Below are 23,272 nucleotides of genomic sequence, written 5' to 3'. Positions count from 1 at the left end.
ATCCCGATGCACACAGGAGTTCTGGCTCCAGGCACCAGAGGCGACCTCCATCCCCGCCCCACTGAAACCACCAGGTAGGAGAAGGTCTTATATGCTGAAGGGCCGGTGCGTGGCCGTCTGTGGTTGTGCGTGGCTCTGGTCTGGCTTGGCTCTGGGGCTGGGCTTCGAGGAGGGGCGCCCCACCAGGTGTGAACGACTGAGCAGCCGGGAGCTGTCCGAACCCCTCCTGCTGCACAAGGTCCTTTAGAATCTGGCAAGTCTCGAGACGCATCAAGTTTCGAGTTTGGGGTTCTTTTTTCCTTTATTGACTGATGTTGGCGCTCTCAGTGATGCGTAAGGACAGTAATCTCAGTTGTACAGCACAGTTTGATAGATGCGTACAGTGTAACGTGATCACAAGCACAGTTAACATCATCTCACATTTGCCGCATTTCCCCCCTTGCGATGAGAAAGTTGAAGATTTACTCTCTTAGCAGCTTTCGGACACGTGACACTTTCTCGTTTCAGATTCTCCACCATCCCCCACCGATCTGACCTTACAGACCCTTACTGGAAAGGTCTGCAGTGGCTGTCCCCCCATGGCCCCTTCCCTCTCCGGGGTGTCCCCGTCAGCCTCCCCAGGATATGAGGAACTTGCAGCAACGTGACAGTGAGAGGTCCCGGGACGACCCCCAGGCCTGGCATGTCGGCGTCCTGCAAGCTGCCCAGCCCAGGGTCTCATCTGTGGGCTTTGACTTTAGCGAGGAGCTTGCTAACCTCCTCGGGCCTTGCAGGGGGGCGCTTGGACCATTGGCATCAGGCCACTAGATCCCTTGCCATCATGTGCCCGGGGTGGGATCCACAATAACCCACAGAGTCGAGGGCCAAGGTGTACAGCCACAGAGGGCACACAGGTCCCTGAATGCGAAGGCCCCTGTGGCACCAGGGAAGATGAGGAGTCCCGGGGCCACCTGGGAGCACAGCTGGTGGGGAAGGGGAGTCTCTCTATGCTCTAAGAGCACATAGGGCCCCTCTATCATAGCCCACTCCTGTCCTGGCCATTACCCCAGGCAACAAGTGCTCAGAGCCTCAGTCAGACAGGTGCTGAGTGGGGAAGCTGGCTCACTCGAGGCCCGGCACCCGCTGGGGGAACTCGTTGCGGCATCAACAGGAAGAAGACAGACCCACAGCATCTCAGACCCCGCCTCAGTCCTTCCAGGTCCAGGAGGACTCTGGTTGCTTCTTTCCCAGCTCGCCCTTTGGGATGGGAAGAACTGTGCACGATCAGCAGCCTCGGGGCAAAGCAGTGCCCGCTGAGGCCAGCAGGCGCGGGACCCCAGACAGACCGGCCCACCCGGCAGAGCCAGTTAGCCAGTCACGAGCAGGAAAAAGCATTCCCCTAGGACCCTCCCTGCCTGTTCCTGGGGACAGCTGTTGGGACTTTGTTGAACTAACACTTGTTAAGAGGAGCACTGGTGGTCGGTGGGTTCAACAGCAGGCCATAGGAGAACGGGAAACAGAGACATTTATTATTCACGGGGGGCCCTGGGGGCGGGACAAGAAGTACACAGCAGGCCTGGAGGGGCCACACGGGGACATCAAGGCAGAAAGCAGAAAAAGACTGGACCCGGGGCACGCAACTTTATTAGGGCCTGTAGGCTAGGACCACACTGGTCCATTCAAACCAGAGAAGCTGGGTTTAGGTAAGCGCCAGGGAGGTCTTGGCTAAGGGGCGCGTAAGGCAGATAAGCGCTGGCGAGCAGAGGAGTCTGTAGTTCACAAGGATGTGGGAGGCAGGCATGCGGGACCTCACATTTGCTCGTGGCTTTGCGGCTGTGATCCGGGGGCCGGGGTCAGTGTTGGGTCCCCGCAGACCGCTCGGCCAGATGTTTTAGGTACGGAGCTGCGATACCTCGGAGCAACTTAGCCGGCTGTTGACAGGTACAGGTGGGTATCTAAGATGCGAATTTACTGTTCACCCGCCTGGGCACAGGCTGCCTGAGCCTGTGAGCTCACATCTTGTCAAATCCGAGCCGTGTTTTCTCGTCTTCCTGTAGTCTGCCTCTTAGGAACTCCCGCTTGCTTGTAGTGTTTTAATCTAGATGCTTCTCTGTAGACGGACTCCTAGGAATCTGCTTTGCTCCGCTCTGTTCCCTTTCTCTGCAGCTGAGTATCGCCTCCTGCTGGGCTTTCCGCTCAGCATTTTGGTGTTCACGTTGCAATGCCCGTATTTCTCATTTCTAGACGCTCTGTGAGCTCCCCTGGCCAGACACCAGCTCTCTGGCTCTGTGCCTTGCTGTCTTGTGGTTTTCAGTCTTCGCTTTCAATCATTTGTGAAGGTAGTTATTTTTCTAGAATTTTGTGTTTCTATGACCCTAAAATACTGGATGTTATTTTAAGTGTCTGTTATCCGTCTTGCTGTAGCTTGGTCCTTCGTGTTTTGTAGCTGGGGATTATGAAGTCATGTGGGGTTTTATATGTCAAAACACCGACAAATGTGGGTTGAGGGTGTTCCCCTCCAAAATGTATTGTGCTCGCTTCTGTCATCTGTTTCAAAACGGGGCAAATTTCTATACTGACTGGTTAGTTTTAAGACTAGGACAGGAATAAGAGGAATTCTAAATTCTGACTCACACAGGATGCTGGTCAGAGCTCATGAATCATCGGGATCAACCTTTCCCCATCAGGGCCCAAAGGAGAGGCAGACAAGGTTCTGGAGCAAGGGAGACTTTTCGCTAGCCCTCCCCCTTTCCCTGCGTGTACAGACTTCTGAAATTTCTGACTCTGTAAGTTACTTCAGGACCCACTCTTCGCCCTGTGTGCCCCACAGCCTTGCCTTGTGTCCTCCTTTGGTCTCGAACACCCGAGCTTTGGAGAAAACCAAGTTAAACCCTTGGGGCAACTCGAGCTTCTGGCCTCCGACTGCCACTTTGGCTCTCCGCTCAGCTTGCCTTACTGGCACCTGGACACTGCACTAGTTTTCTTGCCAGCCCACCTATGCATTTAAAAGAATCTTATCTGTTACCGGCCATCATTTCTGGTCACTTATGGTGGAATGGCTTTCGCCTCAGGTGGCCCACCGTTTTGCCAGGAAAGGGAGCTCTAACCTTACACGATATGAAACCTGATTATGAACCAGTGGGCAGAGAGAGCATCAGGAGAGGTCAAGAAATGGCTGGTATTCAGATCCAGCAAGCAAACAAAAAATGGGATGGGGTGTGGGGTCTGGAGTCCTGGCCTAATAAGCTCCTGCTGCTCTGGGTACGGAGTATGTCACAGAGACAAAAGGGCACGATTTCATGTGGGACGTCCTGGTACAGGTCACTCCATCCACTCCGGTGTGTCTGCCTGACAAGCTGAGAAGCTCACACTTAGTCAATTAACAACGTGGCTTAAAATAAATCAGATTCTTTCTAGGCTGCGTCCTCAGGAACAGACCCGCTATGTGCCCCCTGGGATTGCTCTGATGTTTATTAGACCTATTGTCGTAATGATTTAATTTAGTCACAGATTTCAAAGCCCTATAGCCACAGTTAATGCAGATAGACTTTATAATGAGGTATACCCTGTAAAAATAGATCGCTCTAGAGCATCGTTCACTGGTTTTAAGAGAAGAGCCCTTCCTGATTCTCCTGACTGGTCCAGTCTCCCCTGGGTTTGCATCTCCGCACACCCACAGCACTGGACTTCCTGCAGAAGGGTTTTCCACACTCACAACCTCCAGAGGTGCGACCGCCACCAACACGCCGGGACTCGGGAGCTGAAGTCCCGGCTCTCCGCTCACCCGTACAGCTTCTCGCGGGTGTGGATTCTGTGGTGGCGGATGAGGTTGGCCTTCTGGGAGAAGGTCTTCCCACACTCGGAGCACTCGTAGGGCTTCTTGCCCATGTGAGTTCGCTTGTGTATGATGAGGCAGGAGTTCTGCGAGAAGGCTTTCCCACACTCGCTGCACTTGTAGGGCCTCTCGCCCGTGTGAGTCCTCTGGTGCAGGATGAGGTGGGACTTCTGGAAGAAGGCTTTCCCACACTCGCCGCAGCCGTAGGGCTTCTCCCCGGTGTGGGTCCGGAAGTGGATGATGAGGCACGACTTGCGCGAGAACGACTTCCCGCACTCTTTGCAGCCGTAGGGCTTCTCCCCCGTGTGGGACCGGTGATGCTCGATGAGGCGGGACTTGTGGGAGAAGGTCTTCTCGCACTCAGAGCACTTGTACGGCTTCCCTCCTGCAAGAGCTGCGGCGGGCAATGACAGGCTCGTCTTCTGTGATGGCACCGTCCCGCCGCTGCCATTGCCCCCGGGTTTCTCTCTGGGGTGACCTCCCCGGCTAACCCTGCAGCCTAGCCCCTGGGCCCCACGCGCAGGGGGCTGCTCACCCCCGTGCACATCCAGGTGTGTCCTGAGTTCTGATTCATAGGAGAAGCCTTTCCCACAACGCGGGCACCTGTGGGCTCTCTCGGCGCCACCAGCTCCCCAGCGGGCACTCCGGGCCTGGTCCCCGCGGAGGGCTTTCCGACACTGGTCACACTCACGTGGCCGCCCTTCAGAAGGGGGTGTTTCGAGCTTGGAGTAGAGAAACAGGTTCCCCTGTCCGTCACACTCAAATCGCCTTCTTGCAAGGTAGGCGTTGGGGCTGACGTCTACATTGCATGGTAGCTTCCTTCCACACGAGTCACATGTATGGACCTGCTGTTTTGAAGGAGCAAGGTTTGTGTCCTGACAGACTGTCTTTTCAATTGGGTTACGCTCGTGGTGCCCTTTCTTTGTCGGTTCTTGCTTGTCTAGGAACACAATGTGCCTCGGAAGCCGGTCTTGGTGTTCCTGTGGTCTTCCTACTGGGTGGTCAACTTGCAAATTTTCTCCTAGGGGAAAAAAATAATGACACAAACTTGTTAATCTTTCCAGGGTCACGTCCCAGAACTAAATGATTTCACAAACACTTAAGAGGAAGATTACCTTTGTGGTTTCACACCTCTTTGCCGAGATTCAATCATCACAATCATAAACCTACTACAAACACATTCTAGTCTCTTGGCTTTTTTTTCTTTTTAAGATTTACTTATCTTAAAGTAAGCCTGAGTGGGAGGGCCAGAGGGAGAGGAAGAGAGAATCCCAGGCAGACTCTGTGCCAAGCACAGATCCCCACATGGGGCTCGATCTCACAACCCAAGCTGAAATCAAGAGTCAGACGCCTGACTGCTGAGCCACCCAGGCGCCATATCCCTTGGCTTTTGAAAGGAAAAAGTGGGATACTGGAAAGAGGGGTTTACTGTGGATAGTAAATATATGTAGCTCTGCTATCAACAAGTTTGACACAAGTCAATCGGGAAGGTGAGGACACACAAGTAAGAGGGAATGAGAGAAAAACTGGAAAGGTAGGGGGCATGTTGGTGTCCCCATCACTGTGGCAACCAGGCGGAGGTTCTTAAATGTGGGATTCTGCATCCCGTGCTTGCATCCTCATTTGCTTTTAGTTTCGTTTACATTTTAAACCACAAACTGTACCCGCTGGTTCACCTCTCATACCTAGTCCCAGAGCAGCCAAGGAGCTCCTTGGTTTAGAAATATTGCAGTTCCTTGAGTCCTACCGCCGAACTCCTAACGGACAAAATCAATGCCTGCTGACCTTCCGCCCTGCCTACATCATGGTGTCCCGGGTTGGGACCCAGCCAGGGGGTGTTTTTAAAGCTCCCCAGGTGATTCTGGTGTGCATCCCTGATTAATAACAACGTCCCTGAAACAAATGCTTGATAAAAGACCCTGGAAGGATAAAAGGTCCCGGAAGGAAGAGTCAGTGACCACCATGTGTGTCCCACAGAATAAGGATAAATAAGATAAACACTCTTCTCCCCTTGGGATTATACTGGGACAGGGAGAGAGGAGTTTCATTTATGATCCATTAAGCAAAACGGAGCCATGTTACATAGTTTTGAAAGAAGAGTCATTTAAAGTCACATAAAAGGGAGAAACTAAGTTTCTGAGGCATTTTGCAGTAAAAGAAAAGACAATGAAATAAAAATGAGTGGCAAAAAAATAAGTTATTTTAAAATAGGGGCGATCTACAAATCTCTGAAAACATGAGGAAATCTGTTTCACAACCATGGGAGAAAGGGTCAGACTGAAGATTCTAGAGAAAAACTGAGCAAGCAAGGTCTCAGATGGGGACAGTAAGGTCAAAATAGAAGAATAAAAATGGAATAGGTCTGGGGTGCCTGGGTGGCTCAGTGGGTTAAAGCCTCTGCCTTCGGCTCAGGTCATGATCCTGGGGTCCTGGGATCGAGCCCCACATCGGGCTCTCTGCTCAGCAGGGAGCCTGCTTCCTCCTCTCTCTCTCTCTGCCTGCCTCTCCGCCTACTTGTGATTTCTGTCTGTCAAATAAATGAATAAAATTTAAAAAAAAATAGAATAGGTCTTTCTCTAAAACCCAGGGAAAGGAATGTGATCCTGTATCGTCGTGGGATGTGTGCAGGTAGCGGAAGTCCTTTGGGGCAACTCAAGTTCTCGGGCCAAGACTTCCACAACTGCTTGCAAAGATCCAAGGCTTTTTAAGAAGCCTGAAACCCACCTGAAGTTCAGCTCTGTGACCAACCAGATGTCCACTCGCCCCAGCCCACCCTGCAAGCTGGTCCTCTCTCACCTGGAAAGCTCCATCTGAGGATTTCTTCCTCCTCCATCCATGGTTCTTGCCCCTGCTCCAACCTGGAGATCACAGCTGGTTTGGTGACCTGATACCCTGTTGATGAGAAATATCCCTGTTATGAGGATCTATGCCAAGCCACGTGGGCCATCTAAGGAAGCAGAAGGTTCAGGTGCCTCAACAAACACTTCCATCTCGGCTGAAGAATGGGTATCTCACTTGGGAGGTAAATTCACAAATAACGCGGGCGAGATGAGAGCCAGAGCCTTGCTGAACTGAAACCCAAGGCCAAACATGCTTAGTCTGAGAAGTTTTGCATAAGCGAGAAAAGAAAGGAGCTCAGATAGAACTGGGAAACACGGGAAGCTCGCCTCACCCACTGAGACCAGGTGGCTATAGTTCTCCAGCATCACATCCCGGTACAGCGTCCTCTGTGTGGGGTCCAGCTGCTGCCATTCCTTCCGGGTGAAGCCCACGGCCACATCTCTGAATGACAACGACCGCTGGAACAACACGTTCCTGATTAATCTGGAATGCTCGGCACAGAGCACCATGGCAAAGGTGTAGCAGTGATGGGTGTTAACACTTTTGATGTCAGGTTTCCCCATGTTAAGTGATATGGGAAATTAACATGCCCCTAACTCTGTACTATATTTTGAGGAAGAGAAGAAAAAGCTCATTAGAAAAGATCTCGCTTCTGGATCTCTATTCATGCATTCATTCATGCAGTGCGTTTGGTAGGTTAATAGCATTCTGCTTGGTGCTTGGGGTTGAAAGCTGAACGCAGCATTACTCTTGCTCTGATGGCTTCTGGAGTCTGGTGGAGCGAGATAAACCTAAGACTTCCATATGGCTATGATGGAAATATGTTAAGGACAGAACAAAGACAGCCGTCAAATGTCTGATGTCAAGTTAAGCTTCACTGGAGGGTACCTTTGTGCAGAATCATGAAAGATGAACAGCACGTTCTGATGTGCTACCCCTGAAGGTATTTCCTATCAAGAGGCATGGCACAAGCAAAAGAAAGGCATCACAAAAAAATCTGGTAGGAATTGCAGATACTTAGGAATGTCAATGTAGAATTGCAAATACTTGGAAACGTCAATGTAGAATTGTGTGTGTGTGTGTGTGTGTGAGAGAGAGAGAGAGAGGGAGAGAGAGAGAGAGAACACATATCACAAGACAAAAGGTTTTTCTCCTACAAGGCAATAGGGACTCCCATCACGGTATTTAAGGAGCGGAGTTACAAGAGATAGTGGGATGTAGAAAAAGGTAGGGAATCACTGGGAGAGAATGAGTAAATAAAATTAGGGCACAATTACAATCAATGACATGAGATATTGTCAAAATTAAGGTGACAACAAGAAAAGAGCAAAAGGATTCTGCAACTGCAGAACAGGGCTTGGCTCTCTTTTCTCCCTCATCTTCTCTCTCTGGATGAATTAAGGACCAAAACAACAAATTATTTTATATTGAATGTGGTAAGACTGTAACCATATGTAAATCATTTTAACACAAATATGGAAGTTAAAAGGCAAAAACATAATAACTATAATCAGATTTACTAATTGAAACACAATATAAAAGGAAGTAAAATCTGACATAAGTAACAAAGCATAAATGTGTGAGGAAGTAAAGTGTAGAGTTGCCATATGTGATGGAAGTTAAGTTGTTATGAGGCTAAAAGAGACTGCTAAAAGTCTAAAATATTCAGTGTAAGCCTCATGGTAATCACACCAAAAAAAACCTATAATAGATACATAAAAATAAAGAAGAAGGCATCAAAACATATCACTATAAGAAATTCTCAAACCACAATAAAGACAAGAGAGGAAGAGGGGAACAAAGAAACTACAGAACAGAAAACAGTGAACAAAGTGGCAATATTAAGTCTTTACCTACCAATAATCACTTTAAATGTAAATAAACTCAACTCCCCAAATTAAAACACGTAGAGTGGTTGAATGGGTAAAAAACAAGACCCAAGCATATGCTGTCTGCAAGAGCCTCACTTTAGACTTCAGGACACATATTGGGGAAGAGTGAAGGGATGAAGAAAGAGGTCCTACGCCACGCAGTAGTGACCGAAAGAGAGCTGGTCTGGTTATACTTGTATCAGACAAGATAGCCTTTAAGTCAAATACTGTCACAAGAGACAAAGAAAGTCCTCTTATAACTATAAAAGGGTCCATTCAACAGGAAGATAGGACAGTTTTAAATGCATATGCACCCAACATCAAAGGACCTAAATATATAAAGCAAACATTGACAAATCACAAGGGAGAAACAGAAAGCATTACAATACTAGTAAGGGGCTTACCTAGTCCACTGTCAATAATGGGTAGATTGTCTAGACAGAACATCAACAAGAAAACAGCAGACATGAACAACACTATAGACCAAATAGCTGCAAGAGATATCTATAGAACATTCTACCAAACAGCAACAGAATACTCATTCTTGTCAAGAGCACACAGAATGTTTTCCAGCATGGATCACAGACAAGATCACAAAGCAAGTCTTAAATTTAAGAAGACCAAAATTGTTCCAAATATCCTTTCTAGTCACAATGAAACAAAATAGAAATCAATAATAGAAAAGGGGGAAATTTTAAATATTGGAAATTAAACAACACATTCTTAAACACCATTGGGTCCAGAAGAAATCAAAAAGGAAATTATGAAATATCTTAAGACTGATGAAAACACAACAGACCAAAACTTAAGGGATACAGCAAAAGCATCAGTAAGAGAATTTTGTAGAAATGAATGTCTACATTAAAAAAGAGAAAAAAATCTCAAACAATCTAAATTTGTACCTCCAGAAAAAGAAGAATTAAGTCCTAAATTGGCAGAAGGAAATAATAAAGTTTAGAGCAGAAATAAATGAAATAGGGAAGAGAAAATAATAGAAACAAAATAAAACTAAGAGTTGGTTTTGTGAAATAATAAAATTGACAAAGCCTTAGGCTAGACTAAGAAAATAAAATGAGAAGACTGGAATAAATAAAATCAGAAATGAAAGAGGAGACATTACAGTTGACGCCAGAGAAATAAAAAGCTCCTGAAAAACTATGATACACAATTCTATGCCTACGAACTGGACAACCTAGAAAAAAAATGAACACAATTCTAAAAAAAAAAAAAAGTACAACCTACCAATACTGAATCAAGAAGATACAGAAATCCTGGGCATAGCAGACACAAAAAAATATTGAAGAAGTAACCAAAACACTCCTAACAAAGAAAAGCCCCGGACTTCAAGGGTGAATTCTGCCAAAAATTAAAACAATAATTAATACCAATCCTTCTTAAAATCTGGTTCCCCCCCCCAAAAAAAAAAAACAGAAAGAGAGGGAACACTTTCAAATTCCTTCTACAAGGCCAGCATTACTCTGATATCAAAACTAAAGACCTCACACAAAAAGAAAACTACAGGCCAATAACCCTGATAAATGATGTAAAAACCCTCACCAAAATATCAGCGCATCATATTCAACAGCCCAGTAAAAGGATCAGACACCATGACCAAGTAGGATTTAATCCCTGGGATGCAAGGATGGTTCAACACATGAAAATCCAATCCCGACACCACATTAACAGAACAAAGAATAAAGATCACAAAATCCACTCAACAGCTGCACAAAAAGCATTTCGCAAACTTCAACACCCTTCATGATTAAAAGCTCTCAGCAAACTGAGGAAATAGGAAGAACTCACCTCAACACAATAAAGGCCATTTATGAAAATCCCCGAGCTAATATCACATTCAGTGGGGAAAGCTTTCCATCTAAGACCTGGAACAAGGCAAAGAGGCCCGTAATCACGTCTCCTGTTCAACCCAGTACTAGAAGTCTGGCCAGAGCAATCGGACAAGAAAAAGAAATAAAAGGCATCCAAATCAGGAAGGAAGAAATGAATGTTTCTGTGCTCGAAGAGGATGTGATCTTATGGAGTGTGGGTCTCAAGGAGATACCTGAATTCTCATGCCTCCTGCAGCATCGTTCACAGGAGCTTAGAGATGGAACCCGCCTAAGTGTCCATCAGCGGATGAACGGACCATGTGGTGTACACATACTACGGAATATTGGCCATGAGAGAGAAGGACATCCCTTCATTCTGGACAACACGGATGAACCTGGAGGACATTATGCAGAACGAAACAGGCCAGACACAGGAGCACAGACACTGCACGATCCTACTTTAATGAGGGCTCTAGAATGGCCAAACTCCTAGAACTAGAGAGTAGCATGGAGGGTAGCGGGGGCTGGGAGGAACAGGGAAATGGGGAGGTGCTGGTTAAGGGTTCAGTGTTTGTTACAAAAGATGAATAAGATGTGAAGATCTACTGTACGGCCAAGGCTCTGTTGTTAACCATCCTCCACTGTATCCTTACTATACTGCGTGTAATGTTCGTCCACGAGGCCTCAGCTCCCTCCTGGGCTAGCAGGCTCCCTTTGCACCCACCCCGAGCAGGTGGTGCTCCTGGGGGCACCCCACCGCAGACCCAGCCTCTCAGCCCTAGACGTGGGCTAAGCTTGGCCAGTCTGAGTTTCTCCCAAAGACCACGCAAACTGGCTCTGGGAGGGGACTAGGTTCCTATATCTGGCAGAACTCCTGGGGGTGGGGTGTGGGCCATGCCTACTTCCGGCCTCATGGAGGATGTTGGTGTATGAGAAGGAAGTCACAGACGCAGAGGCAAGGGGCTGGAAAGTCTCCAGGCGACACCTACATTCTTCGATGTGACAGTCTCTGAGTCCCGGCTGCACACCTGCTCCTCCCATGGTCTAGGTATTGCCTAGTTCTAGACTAGTACTAGCTGGATTTCTGGCTCTTGAAACATGGATTCTGGCCAGCATACTTCCTGTTCACGAGTTCCTGCATCCAGGGTAAGGAGAGGGACCTGTCACGAGTAATTAGAGAACACAGACAGGCTAGGAGCAGACAACGTCACTGACATCTGAAGATCACAGTGACCCCGTAAGAAAGGGGGGGGCCAAGGGCAGATGTGTGAGGTCTAAGTCATGAAAAGAGGAACCTCAGAGCCCAGGAGAAAAGGCCGGGAGAGCTCTAACCATCTTCCCTCCACGCTCCTGCCAAAGGCTGAAACTGAGCTGTTCACTCTCCATCTGTGTCCAAACTTACTATGAGAAAGAATTTGCAGAACATGGGACTGGTTCCTTCCTCTGCACAAGGCCGTGTCTCCGCTAGGTCAGTCTGACAGCACCAGGCTGTTTACATAGAAGTGCGAATTTTGATTCCTTAAGCAACCGCAATCACAGATTTCCACACTGATGGAAGACCCACTGTTTAGTTGGGGGAAAAGTCGCAGAAGCTTTGCTGGTGCGTCTGCTGCAGTGTGGTCATTACAGAGGACCTACCTGCTCACTCCATGGCCCGTCACGTGAACTCCTCAGTACCGAAAACAGCTTTATTTCCTCTAAGAAGTTGACATGCCAGTCCCAAGCAGACAACACAAGTCATACATTGGATGGAATCCACCTTTTCCAAGAGCCAGCAATGTCAGACACAAGTTTATAGGGCAGCTCCTAACTCTATCCGCCCGGCCCTGCCCAGGGCCGCCTCCTTCTACTCATTTCCCATCTTCAGTGACCTTGGGTCCTGTTCACGTTGTTTTTACTGGATGCATTCTTAGAAGCATCCCTAAACCCGCCCAGTAAAGCGGAGTGGAGTATAAAGAAGTGCCATAGGGCAACTGGGGGTGGGCACAGTCAGTTAAGCCTCTGACTCCTGATTTCAGCTCAGGTCATGATCTCAGGGTCGTGGGATCGAGCCCCACATCAGGCTCTCCACTCGGCAGGGAATCTGCTTCTCCCTCTCCCTCTGCCCTTCCTCCTGCTCGTGCTCTCGCTCTATCAAATAAATAAATCTAAAACAAATAAATAAAAGAAATGCCTTACTCACCGGGTACATGGTCCTTCCCTGATGGGCCGCGAAAAGCAGACACCTGTGGAAGCAGAGACGGGGTGGGGACAGGAGAGCACGTGAGAGGCCAAGCTCACTGCAGGAACAGGGGGAGGACAGGCTTCCCCCCAAGGACCCCGCCACCACACAATGCCCTCGCCTTGGCGTGTGATGAGGGACGCCACCTTGTGGGGGTCCACTCTCGACTTTTCTACTTAATCCACATATGTATCTGTGTTTCAGTCATCAGTGAGCCATTTACTAACCCCTCCCCTCGCTCCCCAGAAATTCATAGGAATTTATTCTGAAGAAACAGTCACGAGTTTAGGCGAAGAGTTAGGTGCCAAGATACGTATTACATTTTGTTAAAAGTCCGAAATAAAAGAGAAAATAACAACCAATGAAGAAGGATGAGTAAACACACTACCTCCAAAGGGAAATGAACCCGCTATGTAACTTATGAAAATAAAATCATGGAAAACTATTTTAGCAACAGCGTACTCATCACTGAAAAAAAAAAAGGTGGCCGGAAACTATTGGATCCCACACACACAGATGCATGCACACACAGACATGTTCACGCAGAACAATCTCTGAAGTGATGTAAGACAAAAACACTAGTGGTTAGCTCTGGGCAGTTGGGTCACGACCACTTTATAAAATACTTTCTTTGTCCTTAGATGAATTTCCTAACTTTTTCTATGACTAACAGGCACTTCGTATATAAACGTTACTTTTAAAACATTTGTTGTCTACTAAGCTTCTAACCTGAAGCTCGTCACCAGGCCTGCCCCTGGCAAGCATGGAGGACCACTCCCAGGAAAATATAAAAATGGGTTCCTGAAGGCAGAGTCCATTAAATGGAGTTCAGCTAGGGCGGGCGGGGGGCGAGGAGCCATGGCCCTCCGGCCCCTCCCCGGACCTGTGGGGCTCCGTACGCGCCTCCTCCCGCACCGGCGGTCTGTCCGCTGTCACTCCTCATCACAGCCGCCCTGGCTCATCTGTGCTGACTTCTGCCCGGGAAGCAGTCTCGGTCTGGCTCTGCCACTTACCAAGTATGGGGCAAGATCTGATGGCTTCTCCTGAGCCCTCTCCTCCTTTCCTCATTTTGCCAGGGAACAGGAACACGAAGGTTCAGGAGCAAATTTACTGTGGCTGGAAGCGTCAACTGGACCCCACACCTATCTCTCTCCTGAACACACACGAGGTTGATCTTACGTATGTTCCTACTCGGGACAGAGACACATGGGAGTTGGGTCCGAGAAGTCTGCAGAGACACTAAAACTCTAGAGTTACAGAAACTCTGTAAAGAATCCTGAAGGTGTTTTGGTTTTAATTAGAGACTACCTACATTTTTAAAAACAAGAGATTAGTCAGTCAAGTTTGATACACTTCAAACATGCCATGCGACGAATCAATTTAAACTATCATACAAGAAACTATCAGACATGGAAATCGCTTCTGGCTAGACCAGTAAGTGGGGGAAGGAATAAAAGGAGGCTATGTAATCCATAAACACGCGATTCACAGATGGGTATCAGGTAGATAGATGGGATTTTCCCAGGTCCCTGGAGTTTCAGCTAAATTCCCAAACACCCCAAATTCTCTGGGGAAGCTGCTAGACCCAACCTGACAGACGCCTCCCTTTGGAAAAGGAATGGCGAAGGAGAGGTGTCTACTGAAGGTGTACGTGGGGTTTTGCTTCCTTCCCATGCCAAGGGGGGTGGTTACAAAAGAACCAAAGGGAGCCTGCAAAAAGTAAGGGGGTAAAATTGTACCCCCATGGGCTGGATGTGTGCCCAGGTGCAGAACTCTGGGGCACATGGGGGTTCAGCAGACAATGGGGGGTGTGCTCTCCAGGGACAGATTTGTGCATGCAGGATCCCAGCAGCAAGAGTGAGCCTTGCAACCGAGGAACTCAGAAGTTAGAGGCCAGCAAGTTAGAGGCCAGCCTTGCAACCGAGGAACTCAGAAGTTAGAGGCCAGCAATGGTGATCAGGTGAAGAGAGGGGTAGGACCAGGAGCCCCCATGCCCAGCCTCCGTGTGTTGGAACCAGGATGCGAGAGTTCCTGGTGGCACCTGGAGGGTAGGAAGGTAGGTGGGCGTGAATTCTACTGCAAGGACACAGAGAAGAAGGACCACTGAGCCCAGAGCTGGGGCTGGGCACCGAGGTCTGCCAGACAGTCTGGGCTTGTATCACAAGCTCTGCACCCCCAAAAGGCCATCAGGTGGCCTCCAGCATGACAGAGGGCAGCCAGCTAGGCAGGGGAAGCTACCAAGAGAACCAAGCAAGGAGACATCTGTGCTACTTTCCCCTCCTCCTGCCCTGCCCCTGGTGGAGAAAGAAGCAGTCCGATGAGGAGAACGAAGGGTTAAGGAAGAGCAAAGACAGAAGCGATCACAGGCCTTCCATCTGGGGAATGAAAACCTGCAGCCCCGCAGCAGGGAGCAGGGGAAGCTCAGAACTGGACGGGAGAGTGAGCTGTGCACTAGACCAACAGCAGCCAGCCGAAGAGAGGCTGGTCTTCATCACAACTTCAAGTGACTGAACCACTCTGGGTTACCAGAGAGCTCCTCCTGGCAGGGACGTGTTCTGAGTTGAACTCTGTCCCCCCAAGAAGATATGCCGGGGATCCAAGCCCTCGGTGTCTCTGAATGTGACCTAATTTAGAGATAGAGTCTTTGCAGATGATGATAGAGGGGGCCCCAACCCAGGGAGACTGGCATGCTTGTGAAAAGGGAAAACTGGACACAGGAAGAACATCAGAGAAGATGAAGGCAGAAATGCCAAGGACTGCTGGCAAGCCCCCAGAAGCAGGGGGGAGGCCCGGGGCAGGTGCCCCAGCACGGCCTCGGAAGGAACCAGCCCCAGCCCAACCTGAGCTGAGACAGATCTCAAGCTTGAAGCTTGAGCTTCAAGCCGCCCCTGTCTGGAGTACTTTGTCCTGGCACCCCCAGGGAAGTGAGGACAGGAATGCAGACCCAAGAGTGTGGGTCCAAAACCCTGGTCAGAGGGGACACTCCTCTCTCTCCTGTTTGTACACATCCCATTTCAGCCTGTGGAGTGGGCTTTTGTAAAAACATATAAAGAAAAAAACTCTGCACAAAACACACACAATGTTAACAACAGTGACCTTCGCGTGGTTGGCTCCGTTTTGAAACCGTGGCATTTAACTGATATTTAACTAATTTTTTAAGACAATCGACATATGCTCACTGTTCAATATTTCAATATTTCATAAAAATATATCATCTTACTGGGTGTTCTCTCCATGACCGCCTATCAGAGTCCTTCCCCTGGAGGAGAGGAAATCCGTGGGAGGGTCTGAAGGGGTGGAAGGTGGGAAGGGGCGGGTTTTAGCGATGACCCGAGGCGGGCGCACGGGAGGAAGCCGCCGCCTGGCGGACGGGAGCCCTGGGCGCTAGAGCTGGCTCGGCCTCTAGAGAGCTGCGCGGCTCTGAACACCGCTCTCACGCGCATTTTCTTTCGTCTTTAACATGAGAAGGAAAAATGAAATACTCTTAGGTTAAGAAAACAACTTCTATGCCTTGACTATACGAGGAGGGTCTACGTCTCACGAGTGGAGTGCGGGGCAGTGGGGATGGGGGTGGGCAGGGGGCGCGGGCAGGACAGAGGGACAGTGAATGCACCTGCATGTAGAGAGATCGGGGGTGGGGGGCATCCTCCAAGAGTCGCGGGGATCCCTTCTCTTGCTCCTGTTTCTCATACCCTAAAGCAGGGGATCCCTCTCCGGCTAGCAAACCTTCCCCTAAACCAAATCCTAGATGATCCCCTGATACGATGGCATTCCCCCAAATTCACAGTCCGCAAGCAGGTCCTCAGCTGTTTTAGGGATGCTTTCCTGGGGGGAATGTGCCCTGTACTGCGTGGACCTCCAGCTTCAGCCCTAAGCTCTAAGGGGGAGCTCAGAGAGGGTGCCCAGCTTCCAAAGTAGATTGCTGCTCCCCGGGTCACCTTTACAAGAATTATCCTATTGGTGGGGTGCCTGGGGCTTGAGGACTGGCAAAGCTCTGCTCTCCTGCTGAGAACTTACCGTGGGGCGGAGGCTCAGCTCCTGCTTCCAGGCGGTCTGGGGGTAGAAAGGAGCTGGAATGTGCAGACTGAGCCACCCGGTCCCAGCCTGATGCTTAGTCTTTGCCAAGACGCTACGAACACCTGCAAATAGACAGACAGCGTGGTGAGACTCACATGAGAACATTGGCAGGACATCCACCTCTGTCTGGGGACAGAGAAGTGGAAACACAAGAAGGACCCCACGCCACCCCGTGTGAAGAGCCGAGAGAAACCTCAGCTAACAGCAAGCCGGGAATCAGGAGCCCTGGGCCTCAAACCACCGGACACTGACTTCTGCTGACGCCTGTGAATAGACTGTACCCTGAGTGCCTCGGGGAAGAGGCCCACGGTCCCACACTTTGATTCTGGCCTTGGAAGACCTGAACGGAGTCACCGTCAGTCACATTCGCTCTGGACTGGACAGAGCCGCGAGGTGACAGTGGGTGTTGCTTTAAATCACTGGGTGTGGGGTCATCTGGGACCCAGCCCTCTGCGGGGGGCTCAGGAGAAAGTTTAGGGCTGGGCACGAGACCACAGAGAGACTCCCTGGGTAGCGAAGGTCTGGAGGAGCAGAATGGCTGCCATTGTGGAAAACACAGGGAAGCCCCATCCTTCCAGAAACTTCTGAGGAACAGAGCTTTACACTGTGCCAAGGGAAGGGCAACAAAACCTGTTGCTTCCCGAGCACAGGTGAGACTGCCAGGTCCTGACAGGGAAAAGGGGGGAAAAAACTCCCCAGTGGGAACGGAGCAGGCATGTGTCCTAGGCTCCTACTCCAGAGGGAGGGGCAGCAGCCCTGACAAGGTGCCAGAACCTCGACTCAGGGATGCAGGGCCCCCTACCACCAGCCCAAGCAGCATCAAGGAACTAGTCAAGCATCAGCACGGAGAGAAAGTAACAGCAGGGAGAGTGAACAGCCCACCCAAGGCAAGGAGCGAGGCCACGGCCAGACCGTAACCAGAGCAACAGGAAATGCCAGCCCTGTCCCCTCCTAACCAGTCCTGCAGAGACCAACCTCCAGCCTCCAAGCCCCACGTACAGCAACAGGGGAGCAGAGGTCTCCACTCCCCCTGCCCAACAATGCCCCGCATTCATTTAAAAAAAGAAAAAGAAATTACAAAAAGCAAGAGACACCCACTGCAGAGACATAGCAAGGGCCAGAAGCCAACTTGATCTTGGGTCTGGGCACACGAACACAGGATGGGAAGCATATGTAGCCCAAGCACACGTGAAACACGCAGGGGAAACCAACAAATCCCCTATCATAGTGAAAAGATTCTAGCACGTGTTTTTAGAAATGAAGATTCCGGATACAAAAAATAAATAGCAAGCGTATACAACATTTGGTTAACAATTTAAAAACCTGACCTATGGGATTGGACAGAAGAATGCACTTGATAACAAGAGAACATAAATTCTTTTTAAGCACATCTGGGATAGTTATAAAAACTGACCTAAAAAAGCTAAGAATAAACTTCAATAAATATGTTAAAAATGAATATTGCATAGATGCCACTCTCTAAACCAAAAAGCAATACAACCAGAAAATAATAAGAATGCAGAATTATTTATAACAATGACTGCAAAAATATTACACATCAAAATGGAGACACAGTTACAAAGACACACTTTAAAAAAAAGTACAGCCCTAGGATACTTTAACAAAAAATTAAAGCCTTGATACTCATTAGATAAAAATGAAAAATTAACGATATGCATCGCAGGAGGCCAGCACAGAAAAATGTAAACCCAAAAGCCATAAAAGAAACAAGTATGAGAAGAGATTTTTTTTTTTTTTGAGCAGAGATTTTAAAAAGAGGAAATCAAAGAAATAATAGAACGGCTTAAAAAAAAAAAAAAATCCTGCCACCAGTGTATTACCTGAATGCAATCATGGTGAGACATTCAACAAAGCTACACTGAGGAACATTCCACAAAACAACTGGCCTGGATTGGTCAAAATTGCTATTCTATTGAAGACTAGGAAAGACTGCGGAACTGTTCCAGAGAAAAGACGACAAGGGGACACTGAGGGGATAAAAGCGGCGCATGATTGGAGATCTCCTGGAGTCAGAAAGGGTCTTTCTGAGGCGACGGGTGCAAATTGGGAGTAAGATCTGTGGACAGCAGTAGTGTATCAGTGCTAATTTCCCGGTGTTGTTGATCCTTATCCTGTGGCTGCGTGACACAATGGCCTTGTTTTTGGGAAATTCACACGAAGTGTGTACCCACACGCATAGGTATGGAGGAGAGAGGAAAAAAAAGGAGAAAGCGAGTTGTCTATGAATGATTCAATGATGGCCTCTGTGGAGCGGACCCTAGCAGGCTGAGACCAGCAGCTCAAAAGACCAGCAGCACCAAACTCCAATGTTAATGTGCAGTCATGTTAAAAACAAGCCAAACAGAAACATATTTTTAGTCATTTAGAGCCTACCTGCTTTGCCTACCCCATGCATCTGTAGCCAGCATCAGGTAGCCAGAGATAACATACACCATGTGGCTAGAGAGACCCCAAGAACTCTGAGCCAGAGATACCCAGGGGTATCCTTGTCCTCCACCTTTCTGGGAAGGGGACCCCCCGGCCCTAACCTCTGGATGGTCTCATGCTGTGAGGGACCTCGCCCTCACTTGCATGCTTAAATAAAGCTTGTGTGTGCTCCTGGTCACGTATCTTTTTCTTTAATCGGCCCTGAAATCCCTCAAGCCCCCTTCACAAATGTGGTAAAATGCTCACATTCAGGAAATTCAGATGAAAAGTGTTCAGGAATTCTCTGTACATTCTACCATTGTGACTTTTCTTTACTTCTGAAGTTCTGCCCAAATAAAAAACCGTGAAGAAGAAAATACAATCCATTCTTCGAAAAGATTAAAGCTAGTAACATAACTGGTTTATGTTTAAAACTAATAAAATAGACTAAGTTCGAGCACCATTGATCAAGAAAGCAAGAGGAGGCAAAAATCCAATTTTTAGACATGAAAAAAAGACAAATTTCAGATACAGCAGAGATATCTTTAAGTTAGAAGATCACTAAAGACAATGCAATGCCATAAATCGGAAATTAAACTGGACAGTTTCCTAGAAAAATATCAAGTCCCAAAATTGACAAAGCAACAGAAAACTGGAAAAAAAAAAAACAACAACAACAACCACCACCACTAAACATTAAATAAAATGGATGGGCACTCGGAAATAGACCCATCAAGGAAACACCAGTCTCAATAAAAAATCTAGTCAAGATATTTGCAACATGCATAAGCCATAAATGGATTTATATCTGGAATATATGAAAAAAAATACTAAAAATAAACGAGAAAGAGACACAGCCAAAGAAATACAGGCAAAGGTAATGAACTCACAGCACAATATGTTGTTCACGACCACATTCACATCTAATAAGTAAATAACATGTAAGAATAAAGTGATCTCAGGGGTTGTTACCCAGAGAGGAAGAGAAACAGAATGAGGGGGGATAATAAAATAGCTCCAATGGTACTTATAAGGTTTTAGATCTTTAGAAAATCCAAAGCAAACAAACTTTTCACATCTCCTCCGTCTAAATGACGACTGCAAAAAGTTTCCTTCTTTTCTCACTTTACTGTACATGAGATCTTTTCTAACGGGACTAGCTGAACACAGTTAAGAAAAGATCATGGGCTGTGATAGAAGAAAACCTCCTTCAAGAAGACCCAAATTCAAGTCATGATGCAAAAAACTGATAAGCCTCATCAAGACGCAGAACTATAGTACCGGTTTCGCTTCAACCCCTCTCAAGTGTGTGAGCCGCCCCGGCTCAAGTGTGTCCTGTATCTTGAGCAAAAAAGTCTCAAAGAACGACAGATCCAGCCCCATCTCTGCATCTCCGGGTACCCCCACTGTGGCTCTACCTCTCCTCGTGGAGTGTGGGGAAAGAACCGTCTACACTGAACCGTGTCTGCCTCCTGCCTTCTTTGACACTCTGCAGTCGGATGCACTCACACACCCCACTTCTCTCCCCCTCCCCAGCGCTGGCCTGGCTTCCTCCACTCACTTTTCCTGCCCCCTTAGCTCAGTCCACATCAACTCTACTCACTGCTGGTCATATTCACACCAAAAGAGAAATTTCATCACACCACTGCCTTGCCTAAAACACTTCAGATGCTAATGGAACCCAGTCCGTACCCCTAGGTCAGCTTGATATGCTCCCCAAGACCACCTCCAGCCTCCAGCCTCACCACACTGCCCCCAGGCTCTTCCATGGTGCAAAATCCAGCAGTTACCTGCATGCTTCATGGGGGCCTCTTACCTTTGCATAGACTGTTCCCTACCCCTAATCCTTTTGCCCCCTGTCACCTATGGAGACCTTATTTCAAGTTGGATACTCAGTCATGCCTCCCCTAGCAGGAACTGACCTCCTACCTAGGGGTCCCTTCATCCAGTAGGGATAACTATCAGAGCACCCACACTTTGGTGGCCCTTATCTGTTCACAGGACGGACACCTCCATAGGGTTCTAGCCAAAGATGGGGCTCAGTGCTTCCCCAGTGCCTGTCCCACTCAACAAATGTTTGTCAGATGAAGACTGACACTGCAGATCCATGAAGTACCAATCATTTCACATCCTTCCTTCCTTGCCCTCATAGCTCAGAGCCTACCGTTGGCTGCAACGTGGGGTCCGAAGGAGTGTGGGTAGGTCGGACAGGAGGGGCTTCCTTCCTCAACAGTCCCTCCTCAGCCACGGGAGGCCGGGCCGCACCAGCGGAGTTCAGGGACCTGGATGGGCAGAGAAGCTCCAGGTCAAGGGATGGAAACAACTCCACCGTTGGGAAAAAGAGGTGACCATTGGGGGGAGAGCTGCTCCCCAGCTCACCAGGGCCACGGCTGTCACTGGGTCCACCGCACCAAGCCCCCTGCGGACCGTGGGCTCCAACGAGGCTTGGCTGCAGGACGGCAGAAAAGCAGTGAGACCAGCCTGCCCACGGCCCCCGCCCCCAAACCAGACAGGAACCCCGACCCTCCCCAGTAGACGTCAGACGGAGCCGCCCACCGGACCCCCCCCCCCGCCCGCCACCCGCCACCCGCCACCCAACACAGCACCCCTCCCAGCATCCGCCAGCTCTGCAGCCGTGGCTCTGCCACACGTGCCCTCTCTACCGCTCAGGCGGAGGGAATAGCCAGTCCCAGATGCGGCGGGGACCTCAGGACCAGCCAGGTCCAAGGTGCTGACCACCGCGAGCCCAGCCTGAGGTCCGGAAGTGCGCACACCACTCTCGGAGACCTCCAGACACAGCCGAGATGCCCCCGGACTGGAGGAAACTACAATTCCCGGGAGCCTCCGCGGTGAGGTACTTCCGGCCGGCGGTCCACACATTTCCGGCCACGGAGTCGCGGCTGTGGGCGGGCGGGCATGGCGCGGGGGGCACCCCAGTGGTCCCCCGGGATGTGAGCGAATGCACCCTCTCTCACATTGTTGCCGGCGGCAGTCGCCCTAGGGTCTTCCCACCGGATCGGATCCGGGCTGTCCCCAGTCCTGTGCCCTGTTGAGGGATGGGTTATGGCTGTCCCCCCCGGCCCCCTCTTTGGGCGCCAACCTGGGCTTGTCCCTATACCACCTCCCCAGAAGTCTACTACCACCTGAGGGGCTCCATGTCGGGCACTTGATTTTGTAAAAGCAAATAAACAAACAAACAAAAACCACTCCTATCCTTCAGTCCTCCTGAGAGTCCCGAAATAGGTATCGTTATCCCCCATTTCACAGATGAGGAATCAGAGGCCGCCTTTCTCAATATTTTCCCTCTGGAGGAACCCTTGAAATAATTCTCAGGTCTCAGGGAACCCTTGCCTAACTATTTTGTCTGCAGCTCATGGTAGAATAAGGCGGTCCTGAGGTTATGCATAGGAGATACTGAATATACAAGTGCACGACAGCCGGACCAGGGACCGAGAAGGGACTCAGACCTACCAGCAGCGCAGCCTCCCCAGAAACCAGCTCCCTTGTCCGCAGTGAACAACGCTGGGAGCCAGATTGCAAATCTCCAGCCACAGTCCCGGAAGCTGAACAATCCCTTCTGTAACAGCCGCAAACAATGAGGACTTCATCAATAACTGACAGCTTTCCTAAAGTTCATCCTCGCTTCTAACTCGGGATCAACCGGCGGGGGGGGGGGGGGGGAGATCGATTATACACCGCTAACCCATCACACAGGATGCCTCACTGCCCGTGCTAGCCTCCAGCCTTCTGCTGCCACCAGCCTCCAATGAAGGCATATTGGAAGCCTTCCTTTGGTCCCCACTGTAGAACTTTCTCATTCCCCTGCCTGACTTTTGAGTTTCTGCCGAAATGCAAGGAACGTTGACTGACTCCTTTGGTATAGCAAGTTCTGAATAAATAGGTTTTGCCTGTTCTCGTTTGGTTAGTGTTTATTTTCAGAGATATATTTGTCAAGGTTTTTTTCCCATACATTCTGTTTATTCTGGCCAGGTACTCTTTTTGTGTGATATTCCCCTCATCGTTTGCCATTAAACATTTATTATTCAAAATTCACCGAGTGAAGGTAAAGGAATTTAAAGCTTAAAATGATGCTTTTCGTATGCTTGTAGCACTTTAAATATTAAGTTATTAAAGCTTAATGCTTTGGGAGATCCTACGTTATAAAATAGTGCCAGTAAATTGTATAGATTTTACA

At 49.0% G+C, this 23,272-nt stretch overlaps 1 protein-coding gene across 5 annotated transcripts; it reads right to left on the bottom strand.

Moving 5' to 3' along the window:
- Positions 1 to 3,435: 3,435 nt before the first annotated feature.
- On the bottom strand, positions 3,436 to 21,887 carry LOC116580580 (zinc finger protein 300-like). 5 transcript variants are annotated; one of them, XM_032326979.1, is made up of 9 exons: positions 21,457 to 21,887; positions 21,242 to 21,359; positions 16,591 to 16,712; positions 15,794 to 16,026; positions 13,587 to 13,760; positions 12,535 to 12,577; positions 6,987 to 7,113; positions 6,611 to 6,706; positions 3,436 to 4,835 (listed from the first exon to the last, which is right to left on the bottom strand). In XM_032326979.1, the coding sequence occupies exons 6-9, from the start codon at positions 12,541 to 12,543 to the stop codon at positions 3,760 to 3,762; spliced, it is 1,308 nt and encodes a 435-aa protein (XP_032182870.1). In that variant the 5' UTR covers positions 12,544 to 12,577; positions 13,587 to 13,760; positions 15,794 to 16,026; positions 16,591 to 16,712; positions 21,242 to 21,359; positions 21,457 to 21,887; the 3' UTR covers positions 3,436 to 3,759. The 5 variants fall into 5 exon arrangements, with proteins under 5 accessions (XP_032182870.1, XP_032182871.1, XP_032182872.1 ...); XM_032326980.1 differs by having other exon boundaries at positions 12,535 to 13,760; positions 21,457 to 21,526; positions 21,741 to 21,887; XM_032326981.1 differs by having other exon boundaries at positions 12,535 to 13,760; positions 21,457 to 21,526; positions 21,814 to 21,867.
- Between the last annotated feature and the right edge of the window lie 1,385 nt (positions 21,888 to 23,272).

Source organism: Mustela erminea, chromosome 20, assembly GCF_009829155.1.
Source record: "Mustela erminea isolate mMusErm1 chromosome 20, mMusErm1.Pri, whole genome shotgun sequence".
Taxonomy (NCBI): domain Eukaryota; kingdom Metazoa; phylum Chordata; class Mammalia; order Carnivora; family Mustelidae; genus Mustela; species Mustela erminea.
The sequence above is the reverse complement of the archived record's forward strand: the minus strand, read 5'-3'. Positions and strand labels throughout refer to the sequence as shown.